This window comes from Bombina bombina, chromosome 2 (genome assembly GCF_027579735.1).
Source record: "Bombina bombina isolate aBomBom1 chromosome 2, aBomBom1.pri, whole genome shotgun sequence".
NCBI lineage: Eukaryota > Metazoa > Chordata > Amphibia > Anura > Bombinatoridae > Bombina > Bombina bombina.
The window spans coordinates 534,405,180-534,423,399 of NC_069500.1; the positions used below are offsets into that span (position 1 = coordinate 534,405,180).

At 36.0% G+C, this 18,220-nt stretch overlaps 1 protein-coding gene across 1 annotated transcript in view; it reads left to right on the forward strand.

The window, feature by feature from the left end:
• The window catches only part of ROR2 (receptor tyrosine kinase like orphan receptor 2), a 232,573-nt gene that overhangs the window by 209,065 nt on the left and 5,288 nt on the right, over positions 1-18,220 (forward strand). Inside the window, exons 6-7 of the mRNA XM_053702383.1 lie at positions 6,555-6,869; positions 11,289-11,534. Coding sequence (XP_053558358.1) covers positions 6,555-6,869; positions 11,289-11,534 — 561 coding nt within the window. The remainder of the gene's footprint in view (positions 1-6,554; positions 6,870-11,288; positions 11,535-18,220) is intronic.

Consider the following 18,220-nt stretch of genomic DNA (forward strand, 5'->3'; position numbering starts at 1 on the left):
GAACACAAGGTTATTAGAGGTCATGAGGAACACAAGGGTTTTGGAGGTCATGAGGAACACAAGGGTATTGGAGGTCATAAGGAAGACAGAGTTATTGGAGGTAGTGAGGAACACAAGGATATTAAAGATCATGAGTAACACAAGGGTATTGGAGGTCATGAGGAACACAGGGGTATTGGAGGTAATGAGAAACAAGGGTATTGCGAGGTAATGAGGAACACAGGGGAATTGGAGGTAATGAAGAACACAAGGGTTTTGGAGGCAATGAGCAACACAGGGGTATTTGAGGTAAAGAAGAACACAGGGGTGTTGGAGGTAAAGAGAAACACAGGGGCATTGGAGGTAATGAGGAACAGAAGGGTATTGGAGGTAATGAGGAACACAAGGGTATTGGAGGTAATGAGGAACACAGAGGTATTGGAGGTCATGAGGAACACGAGTATCGGAAGTTATTAGGGACACAAGGATATTGGAGGTAATGAGGAATACAGGGGTATTGGAGGTAAATAGAGAAATAGATGAGCAAGGAAAAAAGAGAAAGCTGACAGTGGTAGAAAACCGGAGGAAGTAAAGGGGGGGGGGGAATTATAGCGGAGAGAGAGAGGGCAGATTAACCTGACACATGTTTTGTGGCTGTGATATTATAGAGCACTTTGTGGTATAATTACAGATTAGCAACAGTAAAGAACATATTCCTGTTTCTTCTGTTCATTGAATTGCTGCAAGCAGTATGTGTTTTCTCTGTTGCATCAGTAGGAGAGCACTTTACATGTATGTTACAGATTTTGGTTTATTAATCAACAGATCATCCTGTGATTACTTTTTTGTTTTTGCTTGTGGGGTTATGTCCCTAATTTAGCAATCAGTAAACAAGTAATTTTTGAGGATCAAATGTGCGCGTGTTATATTACTGAAATATAATATAACTATTGCAATATATTCTGAGTGTGATGTGCATATGTATTTGTGTCTTTGTACTTTTATATAAAGTTGTCTTGGGCACTATTGCTTTGCTGCCCTCTTTTGTCCAATTGGCAGTAATGTTGAGAGTATTGTCATAAAAATGAAATGACTACAAATGGAATAATAAAGTACTTTTTTAATAATTACAAAATGCAAAACTATTTTATATCAATAACTTTTTATCTCTATGCACCATATATAGAAAAATATACTTTTGCTTAAGCACTTTATACATTTTCAACTGCAATGATTTAAGATTTATTTTAAAAATGTGATGAGAAAGAAGCCAGGAAACCAATCAGAATGCAGCTGATTAAAACCAGCGATCCCTCAGTTCATAACTACTTAAGACATTTTGAAAATTATAATTCCATATTTGGTTTCAAGAAGTCTGAGTTTTTAAAATACTCACTATTAGACACCTAGAAAATGCTTGTTGTAAATATAAAGAAATACACAGTTTTGCTTCTTTAACTTCAGAAATGAATTAAATAAAAACTGGTTGAATTGAAATGCATTTTAATTTAGTTTTTCTTTACATATTTCTGATATAATTTGATTGATATCACCCAAAAACATTATATGAAGACATTGCCGGAGTGAACTTGCTGTGTACGGTAACACTTCATTTAGAATATCTACATAATAAATGTGTCTAATAAAACAAGCACCCCTGTAATTTAAGGGACATTGTCATTTTTTGTAGATGTGTATATTTATATAATATTTAGTTAGAAATTAAGAATGACATCTGCATCCAAGATAACTATTGTAAAAGATCATTAAATACAGTAGCAATGCATAATTATCAACTGCATAATAAAAAAGACAATGCAATACTGTTTACTTAATTTCAAATTAGCAGTCAATTTTTTTCAGATAAGTTTTACATTTCCTGCCCCCCTGTATCATGTGACAGCTGGGGCCAATCACTAAATGCATATCTGTATGTACTGTGAACTCTTGCACATGCTCAGTACTAGCTAGTGCCTCAGGATGTTTGCATATAAGTAAAAACTGTGCACTTTTTTAAAATGGAAATTGCATGCTCTATCTGAATTATGAGAGTTTAATTCTGACTTTATAGTGTTCCTTTAAAAGTATTTACAATTGGCAAACCTAGACCACCCCAGTTGTAAACCCCTTGAGTTTGTTTCCCTGGTCATTTTTGCTGTGACCTGCCGTGGGCCAGAAGGTCATGAGCTTGTGCAATGGTCTGGTCACTATTTTAGCGTTTTGTAGGGCCAGGGTTTGATAAAAAAAGGTCCTGATATTCAGAAACTTCTCTTCAGTGGTTGTTCCATCAGCAGTTCAGTTGTTTTTATGCATTTGCTACTCTAGTTATTGTGTATTTGAATGATTTTACTTGCTTGCTAAAGAAAGACAGATATATGGATTAGAATAAATAATGTATCCATTAAAAAAAATGTGCACAGTCTTTTATATTTACAATTTTTGAGTCACCAGATCCTACTGAGCATGTGCAAGAATTCGCAGACTATACGTATATGCATTTGTGATTGGCTGATTGCTATCACATGGTACAAGGGGAGTGGAAATATACATAACTTTGAAATTTGTTATAAAAAATTCTACTACTCATTTGAAGTTCAGACTAAGTGCTATTGTATTGTCTTGTTATCTTGCATTTGTTGATTATGCAAATCTAATGTGTTGACTGGTCCTTTAATGTAAATCAGAATATTTATTATGTCTACTATGCATAAATAACTTGCCAAAAATGCTGCTAGATCTAACATGATTCAGAAACAAAGCTGTAAACCATTCTTGTAATTCAACAATTGACAACTCTTTTTTTACCTAAAGCAACACAATGTTTTCGCTTGTCTGCTGAGTACCTCCCTCTTTTCTCTGCCTCTTATATTTCTAATCCCTCACTAGCTGTGCACATACGGAGAAAGACACTCCATACTGCGTTCAGGAGGAAGTATTATTAACCCTTTCACTTCTAAGCCTTTTTTCACCCCAGTGCTGAACCAATTTGAGCTTTTTTGCTACCTACATTTAAACCCTATTTAAAGGGACAGTCTAGGCATGTAATTTTTAAACAATTTTCCAATTTACTTTTATCACCAATTTTGCTTTGTTCTCTTGGTAATCTTAGTTGAAAGCTTAACCTAGGAGGTTAATATGCTAATTTCTTAGACCTTGAAGGCCACCTCTTTTCAGAATGCATTTTAACAGTTTTTCACCACTAGAGGGTGTTAGTTCACGTATTTCATATAGATAAAACACTGTGCTCGTGCATGTGAAGTTATCTGGGAGCAGGCACTGATTGGCTAAACTGCAAGTCTGTCAAAAGAACTGAAATAAAGGGGCAGTTTGCAGAGGCTTAGATACAAGATAATCACAGAGGTTAAAAGTATATTATTATAACTGTGTTGGTTATGCAAAACTGGGGAATGGGTAATAAAGGGATTATCTATCTTTTAAAAAAATAGAAATTCTGGTGTAGACTGTCCTTTTGAATCAAATTTCAGTGAATGACCCACATAGACTATATATTGGTTTTTTTTTCAGCAGGTCCAGCAGATTCACAATATATCATTATTACATTTATAATTCATGGCATATGAGATACCTGTGACAAAAACAGTAGATTTTTTTTTTATAATTGTTTCTTAAATTTTAGTAAATTAATACTGAGAATGGCCAAGTGACCACTGCTGTTACTTTGATCACCTTACTAAATTGTCTAGGGGCTTTTGGGGTTATAATATAGATCAGAGAGGCCCCATTTTTTAAAAGTGAAGGTGAATTTTGATTAATTAGTGCCCGTTTTTTAATAATCCTATTAAAAACAAGGGCACTTTAATTCATCAAAATGATTACCTTTTAATCCTGTCAGCCGCTCCAGCACTTCCTCCGCCCGTCGCAAGCCGTCTTCGCGGGTCCAAAATGACGAATCCGACTTCCAATCACGGCGTTGCATCAGGCCAAGATTCCCCCGGAGGGGGGAAGCCGTGATTGGAGGAAGCCGGAGCCGTGGGAATCCCTGGAGCGGTTGCCAGAATGAAAAGGTAAGTTTTTGAAGAAAAAGAGTGAAATGTCAATTTTGATGAATTAAAGTGCCCTTGTTTTTAATAGGATTATTAAAAAACGGGCAGTAATTCATCAAAATTGACCTTCACTTTAAGTACATAAATAAAAGCACTGAAAGAGGGACTTGTCTACTAGAAAATAAACTTTATTAGGGATCTTTACACACACCAGATTTTTCTAATGCACAAATAATGACCCATTCCCAAGCAAATTCCCATGTTTTTTTCTACTTTATTTTAAATGATATGTTGGTGATACTGTTGCAACACCACTACCACCACCAACACTTGAAAGAGCAGGCAAATCTCTTTCAAATGAGGGATCTATGAGGTTTGCAGCTGTTACAGAGGCTGAGATCAAGGGGATGAAGGACCTCCCCCATCCAGCTCCCATGCATGCAGCTACACTGAGCTTCCCAGTTCTGCCCCCTTTGTGACATCACCACGTGCATATATGGTGACTTCCCCATGAAGCCTTTTAGTGCCACCCACTAGGCCACCAACTATCCCCGACCAGTAGTGAGGGGGATCGCCGAAAACAGTGTTTGATCAGCGATCCCCTTGCATGACAAGAAGGGCTCATCATGTGCCTAAAGGTTTAAAGGGACAGTCTACTCCAAAAAATGTATTCTTTAAAAAGATAGATGCTCCCTTTATCACCCATTCAACAGTTTTGCACAGCCAACATGGTTATATTAATATACTGTTTACCTCTGTGATTACCTTGTATCTAAGCCTCTTCTGACAGCCCCCTTATCACTTGACATTTTATTTATTATCTATTGACTTGCATTTTAGCCAATTGGTGCTGTGTCCTGCATAACTCCACGAGAGAGAGCACAATGTTATCTATATGGCCCACATGAACTAGCATTCTCCGGTTGTGAAAAGCTAATATAAAAGCATGTGATAAGAGGCTGTCTGTAGTGGCTGAGACACACGCAGAAATTTAGAGGTTTAAATGTTATAAAGTATATTAATATAACAATGTTGGTTGTGCAAAGCTGGGGAATGGGTAGTAAAGGCATTGTCTATCTTTTTAAACAATAACAATTTTATGTACACTATCCCTTTAAAAATTTTTAATTGAATACTCACATAAAAGTGAATATTCTATTAATATGTATATTTTTAATAAAGTTAAAAAAAATAATTTGTCTGCTAATGCTTTCACCATCTCACTGTTCTAATCAGCTCCCTTTCATTTCCTGTGAGCAACTTTCTATTATATCAAGACAAAGAGCAATAGTCCTAACTGAAAGGGATATTAAACACTATGAGATTGTAATATAAAATGTTTAATTGTGTGTAGTTAAGACACTTTGCAATAGACTTTCATTATTTATTTTGTTCCCTTTTCATGTAATTTAACTCTAACATTGTTGGCTTTCTAAATTCCACTAAGTTTCTTAAAGGGACATGAAACACAAAAATTTTATTGCATGGTTCAGATAGAGCATGGAATTTTAAACAACTTTCCAATTTACTTCTATTGCCTAATTTTCTTCATTCTCTTGATATCCTTTGTTAAAAAGCAGCAATGAACATGGGGGAGACAATCTCATGAGGCATATATGTGCAGCCACCAATCAGCAGCTCCGGAGACTACCTATGTATCATTTTCAACAAAGGCAACAAAGGATACCAAGAGAACAAAACAAATTAGATAATAGAAGTAAATTGGAAATTTGTTTAAAATTGCATGCTCTATCTGATACATGAAAGAAGAAATTTGGGTTTCATGTCCCTTTAAGTTGTCTCATAAAGGGACAGTCAACACCAAAACTGATATTGTTTAAAAAAATAGATAACACCTTTACTACCCATTCCCCAACATTGCACAACCAACATTGTTATATTAAAGGGCCATTAAACCCAAAAAATGTATTTCACGATTGAGATAGAGAATACAATTTTAAACAATATTCCAATTTACTTCTATTATCTAATTTGGTGCAATCTTTTGATATCCTTTGTTAAAGAAATAGCAATGCACATTGGTGAGCCAATCACATGAGGCATCTATGTGCAGCCACCAATCAGAAGCTACTGAGCCTATCCAGATATGCTTTTTAGGAAAGAATATCAAGAGAATGAAGCAAATTAGATAATAGAAGTAAATTAGAAAGTTGTTTAAAATGGTATTCTCTATCTGAATCATGAAAGAAAAAAATTGGGTTTAATGTCCCTTTAATATCCTTTATAACTTTTAAACCTCTAAATGTCTGCCTGTTTCTAAGCCACAACAGACAGATATTTTTGGAGTTGACTGTCCCTTTATCCTGCTGAAGACAATAAGGGACAGATATAAAGCAGAATGTCCAAACAAGGACAGGATAATCTAAAAGGGATTCCACAAAGCAGAGATACATAGAAAACTATTACTTTACAGAAACTAAACCTTTACACTTGTATTTTCAGTATTTAAACAACTAATATAACTGTATATGTTATTATAAGGCTAATCTTTGTGCTGAATACATCTAGCATGTAATTACTGTTTAACATCCCTGTAATGTTGTTTTTCAGCTGCATTTACCATGATTGGCACTTCTACCCAACTGTCTGATCAGTGCTCGCAGTTTGCCATCCCATCGTTTTGCCACTTTGTGTTTCCACTTTGTGATGAATTATCAAACACTCCTAAGCCGAGGGAGCTGTGCAGAGATGAATGTGAAGTATTGGAAAATGACCTGTGCCGCGAAGAGTACAACATTGCTCGTTCCAACCCTCTAATACTCATGCAGCTGCACCTTCCAAACTGCGGAGATCTGCCTCTGCCCGAGAGTCCAGAAGCTGCCAACTGTATGAGAATCGGGGTCCCGGTGGAGAGGCTGAACAGATGTAAGTTGTCATTTTATAGCTGTGCAAGTGATGGGTAAACCATTGCTGCCTGGTTTCTGTCTATGAAAACCATTAGGATTAACAGTATGAATTGGTGAAGGTCATAGGTGTAATGAGACCTGATTATTTATTATAAGACATATCCGTTGCTCTGGTAATCGTCTGATGAGGCCACCTATGAATATTTAGAATTTGTACTTATTAGTAGGAAACAATTTCACACACCTACACATGTATATATATATATATATATATATATATATATATATATATATATATATATATCAGAGGCAGCACTAGACTAATGGAGACCTTAGGCAAAACTAAATTGAAGCCCCTCTTAAAAGGGACATGAAACTTTAAATTTTCCTGTCATGAAGAAGATACAGCTTTTCGAATTTACTTCTATTATCAAATTTACGTAAATTTCTTGGTATCTTTTGTTGAATGAAGCAGCAATGCAATACTAGGAGGTAGCTGAACACTTGGAGGCCTACTTGTCAAGCCTTCAACTTACTTGCATTCGCCGGCACCAGTACGCTCGCCTGACATCGCCTAACATTGTGGCCGCGGACCTGAATACGCTCTCCATATTTAACAAAAAAGCTGTCAAAAAGCTGCGCACCAAGTACGGAGCGATGAGCAGCGGACTGTTGTTAACTAACAGTCATCGATCTCGCTGCTATTCGGCTTTTTCACAGCTTTATTTATACCCTGTCACTAAATACCGCCACTGTACTAAAATGTTTAACCCCTATCCCACCGCTCCCGGACCCCGCCACAACTAAATAAAGTTATTAACCCCTATCCCGCTGCTCCCCGACACTGTATTAACCCCTAAACCTCTGGCCTCCCACATCACTACCACTTACTAAACCTATTAACCCCTAAATCGCCAGCCCCCCACATCGGCATAAACTAAATTAACCTATTAACCCCTAAACCTAACAACCCGCTAACTTATATTAAATATTAACTCATTCCTATCTTATAATAAATTTAAACTTACCTTTAGATTTAAATTAAACTATATTAAACTAATAATTAATCTACCCTAACTGTTATACTAAATTACATTAAACTATATTAAACTAATAATTAATCTACCCTAACTGTTATACTAAAATTACATTAAACTACAAATTAAATTAACTATATTATATATTTAAAAACCTAACCCTACTCAAATAATTTAAATCTACTATTACAAAGTTACCAAAAACTAACAACTAAGTTACAAAAAATAACAAACACTAAGTTACAATAAAAAATAAACACTAAGTTACACAAAATAAAAAATAAATTATCAAAGATTTAAACTAATTACACCTAAACTAAGAGCCCTATGAAAATAAAAAAGCCCCCTCAAAATAAAAAAAAAACCCTAGCCTACAATAAACTACCAATGGCCCTTAAAAGGGCCTTTTGCGGGGCATTGCCCAAAAGAAATCTGCTCTTTTACCTGTAAAAAAAAAAATACAAACACCCCCAACAGTAAAACCCACCACCCACACAACCAACCCCCCAAATAAAAACCTTATCTAAAAAACCTAAGCTCCCCATTGCCCTGAAAAGGGCATTTGTATGGGCATTGCCCTTCAAAGGGCATTTAGCTCTTTTTTAAAAGCCCAAACCCTAATCTATAATGAAAACCCACCCAATAAACCCTTAAAAAAAGCACTAACCCCGAAGATCCACTTACAGTTTCTGAAGAGCCGACATCCATCCTTAACGAAGCGACAGAAGTCCTCATTGAATCCGGCAGAAGTCTTCATCCAAGCGGGCCGGCGTCTTCATTCAACCGGGCAGAAGTCTTCATCCAGACGGCATCTTCTATCTTCATCCATCCGGCGCGGAGCGGCTCCTTCTTCAAGACATCCGACACGGAGCATCCTCTTCGTTCAACGTCTTTTTTACAATGAATGTTCCTTTAAATAATGTCATCCAAGATGGCGTCCCTTAGATTCCGGAATTAAGGTTGAAAAAATCCTATTGGCTGTTGCAATCAGCCAATATGATTGAACTTTCATCCTATTGGCTGATCCAATCAGCCAATAGGATTGAGCTTGCATTCTATTGGCTGATTGGAATAGTGGCGAGCGTACCTGTTAGATATTTGATAACTAGCAAAAGTAGTCAGATAGTGCCGAATTTTCATTCGGAACATCTGTAGTGACGTAAGCATCGATTTGTGTCGGACTGAGACCGGTGGATTGTATGTTACGTCACAAATTTCAACTTTTGCCGGTCTGTAGGCTTTGATAAATAAGGGGAATCAAGCTCGCCACAATTATGCTGCGGAATTCCAGCGTATTTGCGGTTGACGGCTTGATAAATATCCCTCAAGGAGTGAGTTAATAACAAGAGTCACATATGAGCAACCACCAATTAGCAGATAGCTCCCAGTAGTGCCTTGCTGCTCCTGAGCCTACCTAGGTATGCTTTTCAACAAAGCAAAATAGATAATAGAAGTAAATTATAAAATTGTTTAAAATTGCATGTTCTATCTGAATAATGAAAGACAAATTTTGGGTTTCATATCTCTTTAACACACAAAATAAAGTGCAAAACTTAGCCCAGTATATGTATAAACTGAATATTTTTATTGCATGGGTTGCCATATCCAAGCCTTGTACTTCTGGCTAATAACGTTTTGCATTAATCTACATATATTTATACATAAACACTGTTTGCGTCCTAAGAAGTATGTAACTGGCTCAATATTCTTACTGGCTCCTAAATATGAAATAAATCTGTCCCCTTTAAAAATGTATATAAAAATACAGAGAAAGTCATAAAGCAATGTTGTTTAAAAGAGCATTTCAATGCAAACTATAACTATAAAATGTCAAAAGAGGCAGCACACAAGGATATCCAATAAAAACAATATATTTTTTCCGACATTTCCAAAAAGAAAAAATACACAAACACTCAAACACGAGGGAAAAGGGGGTGTGTCCTTACGCATTTCGTGCCGTGTGTCACTTAGTCAGAGGACTATGACTAAGTGCCGCACGGCACGAAACACGTAGGGACACTCCCTCTTTTTCCTCGTGTTTGAGTGTTTGTGTATTTTTTCTTTTCTGAAATGTCGGAATAAAGATACCATTTTTATTGGATATCCTTGTGTGCTGCCTCTTTTGACCTTTTGCTATTGCCGTGGGCACGCTCAGCCCTTCTTCGTGGCTTGCACCTCAGTGTTTGATGTTTCATGGACTGTTATTTCTGTTCCAAGCTGTCTGCATTTAAAATCTTTGCTGATCTGTACAGTTGCCTTTGGAGCCACGCTATCCCCCCTTTCTACTATAACTATAAAATGCTATAATCTGATATATACATTCACATTGCTTGGATTAGCTATCAAAAACAACAGATGAAATTGCTTCACTTTGTTTTCTGGTATCTAGGGGGTTAATATATACAAACACAGCCTGCAACTGCTGACAGTGAGGTTGTCAATAACAAGTTGCCTAAGCAGGGGAAGGGCTCACAGCCTCACACAGGACTGCCGGCAGCTCAGCTAAAGTGAGTGACTGAAGAGGGAGCAGCTGTCACACTGCCCTCTAGCTCAGTGCTCTCTTGCTGCAGGGGAGAGAAGTTTAGCAAAGAATACTGAGCTTTACTACCAAACATATCAACCAGGCAGGCAGATAAAGCCAAGTGAGTGACTGTACATGCAGGTGAAATGGGAAACAGAGCCCATATTGTTCCATTGCTTTCTGCAGTTCCTTCACCACCCATTTCTGATGAACAGAGGCCGAGTACTAAGCCGGCTAGCCAATCATCAAACACAGGACTTATTGCAGCAGGAATCACAACATTGTGCCTGGACACTTCTGTTCCACCCCTGCTCAAGTCTATGAATAATAGAATATATGACAGTGCTTGGTGGAAGCCAGTGGGCTACTATGCAACCAACACATTTGATCTGAGAGAAAAGGGTATTTTTTTTTCTATGGCTATGAGTGAAGCCCTTGGCGATCACCTATTTACACATTTACAGAAGTGGCTCTAACATTGGGCCAAATAGGTGATCTTTGTATATAAATATATATAAATATAATCTGTGTCATGTAAATATTCATCAAAAAACCTTATACTCATACGGAACCTTGTCTACAGTGCCCTGGGGTTAGTACACTTGTTTAATGTGGGTGCTTAAATACATTACAACCGGATGTCTAGCACATTGTTTACGGTATCCAGAGCTGAGACTCATTGCTCATCCAATAGTCTATAAACATGCCAATCAGTTTAACAGATCCTGTGATTGTTTAAAAGTTTGGAATCTTTTTTTATTACAAAAACTATGTTACCTTGCTTCTGTAGGGCAAGTTGGAATATATTGCCTTTTTAAATGTAAAAAAATGTTTATCTGTCACGACAACCTTTTTTACACTTGCCCTCCTCTGTCCACAGATCAACAGTGTTACAATGGAACTGGGTTTGATTATAGAGGTTCAGTGAGTGTCACCAAGTCTGGTCACCAATGTCAGCCATGGAGCCAGCAGTTTCCAAACTCTCATCAGTTGTCCAGTGTTGACTATCCAGAGATTGGTGGAGGCCACTCATATTGCCGAAACCCAGGCGGGCAGATGGAAGGTCCCTGGTGTTTTACACAAAACAAGAATGTTCGCATGGAGCTGTGTGATATACCTGCTTGCCGTATGTATCAATATTCCATTTGAAAGTGATTTTTACTAATGTGTTTGAATTTATATTGTAGCATTGGGTACATAAAATACCTTCATTTAGACAAAACAAATCACTTATTGCTGAAGCTTCCTGGGCTCTTACTGATGTTTTTGAAATCTGATTTAGTTTCCTATTAACAAGTGCAAGTTTAAAATATAGCTGCAAGCAGCAATAGAGGTGGCCAGCACATTATTTTTGCAATGCCATATAAGTAGTTATGTCACAAAATAAAGCTATATAACAACAGTTTACAGTTCTAACATAAGCATTTGGAAAAAAACACATTTTCGAAATGTTTGCATTTTTTAAAATGGCTGCCACACCATATGACCTATACTTTCAACATGAATGAATGTATCTCTAGGTGACAATATATGGTTATACAGCAAATTTCACAGTTTTAACATAAGCGGTTGGAAAGAAAATACAGTTTCAAAATGTTTGCGTAAACCAATATGGCTGCCACAGCTTGTGAATAATTCCTTCAACATGAACAACTGTGACTCTAGGTCACAATATAAGACTGTACAGCAAATTTCACAGTACTTACATAAGCGGTTGCAGAGAAAATAGACTTTCGAAATTTTCGCGTAAACCAAGATGGCTGCCCGATCGTAAGATATACAGCCGCTATATTATGCACAATAGTGCTCACTATAGATGTCAATAAACATGGCAAAAATAAAGCATTTTTGTAAAACGGTTTTTGTTTTAGTATGAATTTAAATATATCGTTAAGCAATTTTGAACAATTCAAAATGGCTGCCAAACCACATGACGTATCAACTTCTCTTGAACAAATCTGAATGTTAGTCATAAGATAACTCTATAAACAAAATTTCAAGTCTGTCCTATAAGCGGTTTCGTAGAAGAAGATTTTTATAGTTTTTAAAAATGGCGCATACGAAACAAAATGGCCGCCAAGCTATGCAATGTATGGCTTTCAAATTGCACATACTAATGCTCACTATAGACCTCTACAATTTGCAGAAGTTTCATGAAAATTTGCAAATGTTTTATTTCACGAAGGCGACTGCGCAATGCGAATTTTAACTGCAATATTGTCTTTAAGGGTTATGACTATGTGTAATCATGTGTCTATTACACTGTAATATTGTTAAATATTGTAAAACTAATGTATAAAGTGCAAAATTACGCAATTAAATGGCGATAAAAAGGTTAATGTCTCACAGCAGCCATGTTGATTATGGAAAAATCGCAATTTTAACAATCTTGTTAGAGGACCTTGCAAGGAGCATACGTGCAAAATTGTGCTTTATTGCACTAAGCGGTTTAAGAGAAGAAGATGTTTAAAGATTTTTGCAAAATGCAAGATGGTTGCTACATCATGTGACCAAGTCACTTCTGTTGAGCAATGGAAATTCTAGGTCATAGCATCACTAAGCATAGCAAGTTTCAAAGTTGCAACATAAGCAGTTCCAGAGCTAAAGATTATTAAGCAGTTCTCGAAATTTGTCGCAAAAAACAATATGGCTGCGTAACCTTATGACCTATGAGTTCAATATTGCATGAGATGTAGCATTGCAATAGGCTGTACCAGCATACCTTATTTCAAGAGTTTAGCATAAGTAATTTGTGTTTTGTGAGCAATTGACTCAAAAGAGGAAGTATTGAATTACAAATAATTACGATAAACATAAAACCGATATTGCTGCCGCATCATGTGACTGATTCTCTCCTAATGAGCAATCATGAATCTAGGTAAGAATATAAGACTGTACAGCAAATTTCACAGTTCTTACATAAGCGGTTGCAGAGAAAATAGACTTTCGAAATTTTCGCGTAAACCAAGATGGCTGCCCGATCGTAAGATATACAGCCTCCATATTACGCACAATAGTGCTCACTATAGATGTCAATAAACATGGCAAAAATAAAGCATTTTTGTAAAACGGTTTTTGTTTTATTATTAATTTAAATATATCATTAAGCAATTTTGAACAATTCAAAATGGCTGCCAAACCACATGACGTATCAACTTCTCTTGAACAAATCTGAATGTTAGTCATAAGATAACTCTATAAACAAAATTTCAAGTCTGTCCCATAAGCGGTTTCGGAGAAGAAGATTTTTATAGTTTTTAAAAATGGCGCATACGAAACAAAATGGCTGCCAAGCTATGCAATGTATGGCTTTCAAATTGCACATACTAATGCTCACTATAGACCTCTACAATTTGCAGAAGTTTCATGAAAATTTGCAAATGTTTTATTTCACGAAGGCGATTGCGCAATGCGAATTTTAACTTCAATATTGTCTTTAAGGGTTATGACTATGTGTAATCATGTGTCTATTACACTGTAATATTGTTAAATATTGTAAAACTAATGTATAAAGTGCAAAATTACGCAATTAAATGGCGATAAAAAGGTTAATGTCTCACAGCAGCCATGTTGATTATGGAAAAATTGCAGTTTGAACAAACTTGGTAGAGGACCTTGCAAGGAGCATATGTGCAAAATTACGCGTCATTGCACTAAGCGGTTTAGAAGAAGAAGATGTTTGAATATTTTCTCAAAATGCAAGATGGCTGCCACATCATGTGACCAAGGCACTTCTCTTGAGCAATAGCAATTTCAGGTCATAGTAGCACTAAGCACAGCGAGTTTCAAAGTTGTAACATAAGCAGTTCCAGAGCTAAAGGTTTTTAAGCGTTTGTCGAAATTTGTCGCAAAAAGCAATATGGCTGCCAGAGCATATGACCTATGAGTTCAATTTTGCATGAGATGTAGCACAGCAATAGGCTGTACAAGCATACCTGATTTTAATAGCTTTGCAAAAACAGTTAAGCAGTTATGGGCAATTGAATACAAAGCTTGGCGGAATAAAAAGAATAATAATAATAATAATAATAATAATAATAATAAATATAGCTGCAAGCAGCGATAGAGGTGGCCATGCGCATCAACATTGCAATGACATACAAGCAGCTAAGTGACAATATAAAGCTTTATAGAAGTTTTTACAATTCTAACATTAGCAGTTGGAAAGAAAACACATTTTCGAAATGTTTGTGTTTTTCAAGATGGCTGCCCCACCATATGACCAATACTTTCATTACGATCAGATGTAACTCTAGGTGACAATATATGGTTATACAGCAAATTTCACAGCTTTAACATAAGCGGTTGGAAAGAAAACACATTTTGGAAATTTTCGGGTAAACCAATATGGCTGCCACAGCTTGAAACCAATTCCTTCAACATGAACAACTTTGACTCTAGGTCACAATAAAAGGTTATACAGCAAGTTTCACAGTTCTAACATAAGCAGTTGCAGAGAAAATAGATTTTTTCGAACTATTCGCATAAAACAAAATGGCGGCCAGTTCATATGATATACAGCCTCCATATTATGCACAATAATTGTCACCATAGATCTCAATAAACATGGCAAAAATAAAGCATTTTTGTAAAACGGTTTTTGTTTTATTATTAATTTAAAAATATCGTTAAGCGTTTTTGAACAATTCAAAATGGCTGCCAAACCACATGACTTATCAACTTCTCTTGAACAAATCTGAATGTTAGTCATAAGATAACTCTGTAAACAAAATTTCAAGTCTGTGCCATAAGCGGTTTCGGAGAAGAAGATTGTTGTAGTTTTTTAAAAACGTGCATACGAAACAAAATGGCCGCCAAGCTATGCATGGTATGGCTTTCAAATTGCACATACTAATGCTCACTATAGACCTCTACAATTTGCAGAAGTTTTATGAAAATTTGCAAATGTTTTATTTCACATAAAGTGCAAATTTACGCAATTAAACAGCGATAAAAAGGCGAATGGCTCATAGCAGCCATGTTGATTATGGAAAATTCGCAGTTTGAACAAACTTGGTAGAGGACCTTGCAAGGAGCACATGTGCAAAATTGTGCTTCATTGCACTTAGCGGTTGCAGAGAAGAAGATGTTTAAAGATTTTCGCACAATTCAAAATGGCAGCTAGGTCATGTGACTAAATCACTTCTCTTGAACAAACTTTATTCTAGGTCAGTACAGCAATACACACAGCAAGTTTTACAGCTGTAAAATAAGCGGTTCTGGAGAAGAAGATTTTCAAGCGGTTGTCAAAATATGTCGCAAAAAGCAATATGGCTGCTAGATCACATGACCTACAAGATTTATTTTGCATAGGATTATGCACAGCATAGATCTTTAGCATAGTGCCAAGTTTCATGAGTTTTAGAGTTATGCTGTTGTTTTTATAAGCATTTGAATAAGTGGCGGAATAATAATAATAATAATAATAATAATAAAAAAAATAATAATAATCTTGACAATAACAATAGGTTGTCCTGCAACTTCGTTGCATGGCCACCTAAAAATAATAATAAATATAGCTGCAAGCAGCGATAGAGGTGGCCATGCACATCGACATTGCAATGACATACAAGCAGCTAAGTCACAATATAAAGCTTTATAGAAGTTTTTACAATTCTAACATTAGCAGTTGGAAAGAAAACACATTTTCGAAAATGTTTGCATTTTTCAAGATGGCTGCCCCACCATATGATTAATACTTTCATCACGATCAGATGTAACTCTAGGTGACAATATATGGTTATACAGCAAATTTCACAGCTTTAACATAAGCGGTTGGAAAGAAAACACATTTTCGAAATTTTCTCGTAAACCAATATGGCTGCCACAGCTTGTGACCTATTCCTTCAACATGAATAACTGTGACTCTAGGTCACAATATAAGGTTATATAGCAAGTTTCACAGTTCTAACATAAGCAGTTGCAGAGAAAATAGGTTTTCAAAATATTCGCATAAAACAAAATGGCTGCCAGATCTTATGATATACAGCCTCCATATTATGCACAATAATTGTCACCATAGATCTCAATAAACATGGCAAAAATAAAGCATTTTTGTAAAACGTTTTTTTTTTATTATTAATTTAAAAATATCGTTAAGCGGTTTTGAACAATTCAAAATGGCTGCAAAACCACATGACTTATCAACTTCTCTTGAACAAATCTGAATGTTAGTCATAAGATAAATCTGTAAACAAAATTTCAAGTCTGTGCCATAAGCGGTTTCGGAGAAGAAGATTTTTGTAGTTTTTAAAAAACGCGCATACGGAACAAAATTGCCGCCAAGCTATGCATTGTATGGCTTTCAAATTGCACTTACTAATGCTCACTATAGACCTCTACAATTTGCAGAAGTTTTTATGAAAATTTGCAAATGTTTTATTTCACGAAGGCGACTGCGCAGTGCAAATTTTTACTGCAATATTGCCTTTAGGGGTCATGACTATGTGTACTCATGTGTCTGCTACACTGTAATATAGTTAAATAGTGTAAACATAATGCATAAAGTGCAAATTTACGCAATTAAACAGCGATAAAAAGGCGAATGGCTCATAGCAGCCATGTTGATTATGGAAAATTTGCAGTTTGAACAAACTTGGTAGAGGACCTTGCAAGGAGCACATGTGCAAAATTGCACTTCATTGCACTTAGCGGTTGCAGAGAAGAAGATGTTTAAAGATTTTCGCACAATTCAAAATGGCAGCTAGGTCATGTGACTAAATCACTTCTATTGAACAAACTTTATTCTAGGTCAGTACAGCAGTACACACAGCAAGTTTCACAGCTGTAACATAAGCGGTTCTGGAGAAGAAGATTTTCAATCGGTTGTCGAAATTTGTCGCAAAAAGCAATATGGCTGCTAGATCACATGACCTATGAGATTTATTTTGCATAGGATTATGCACAGCATAGATCTTTAGCATAGTGCCAAGTTTCATGAGTTTTAGAGTTATGCTGTTGTTTTTATAAGCATTTGAATAAGTGGCGGAATAATAATAATAATAATAATAATAATAATAATAAAAAAAATAATAATAATAATAATCCTGACAATAACAATAGGTTGTCCTGCAACTTCGTTGCATGGCCACCTAATAATAATAATAATAATCCGAACAATAACAATAGGTTGTCCTGCAACTTTGTTGCTGGCCACCTAATTACATTACATTTTGTTGCCAGAATTTTACCCTGCAGTACCCTTAGACCAATCATGCAATCAGAAGCAGTTTTCATTTGTAAGTGTGTCACCAGTCAGATTGTGGCTACTGAGACACAGAAATTGTGAATGAAATTCAAGAGGAAGATTTTAAAAATAGACAAGTTAGCTGGGTTGTGTAAAATAAGCTGGAAGTTAACTATGCTATTGTTTTATAAATATTTTGAGCACAAAACCAGCTTATAATGACATTTTCTTATCTTTCATCTAATTAAAGGGATATTGCATGACTTGTTATACCATCAAAGCTGCTATCTACCAGTTACTCACCAATCTCCATCCTACCGACAAAAGGGCATGTTTGATGGCTCCATCCCTTTATCAGAACCAGCAAGCACACCCTGTAATATTGTTTTAAAAACTTTCAAAAAAGGAAACAAATCAGAAACATAGGGCTCCAATGTTAAAAGTAAATTGGAAAGTTGTTTAAAATGGCATGCCCTATCTGAATCATGAGTGTCATTTTGACTAGACTGTCCCTTTACGTAGATGAAAAAATGTAAAGACATATTTATACAATATTCGTTTTTAATAAAGTGTTATACTGTTTATTTACTGTAAATATTTCACATTCCATTGTTCTGCACATAACA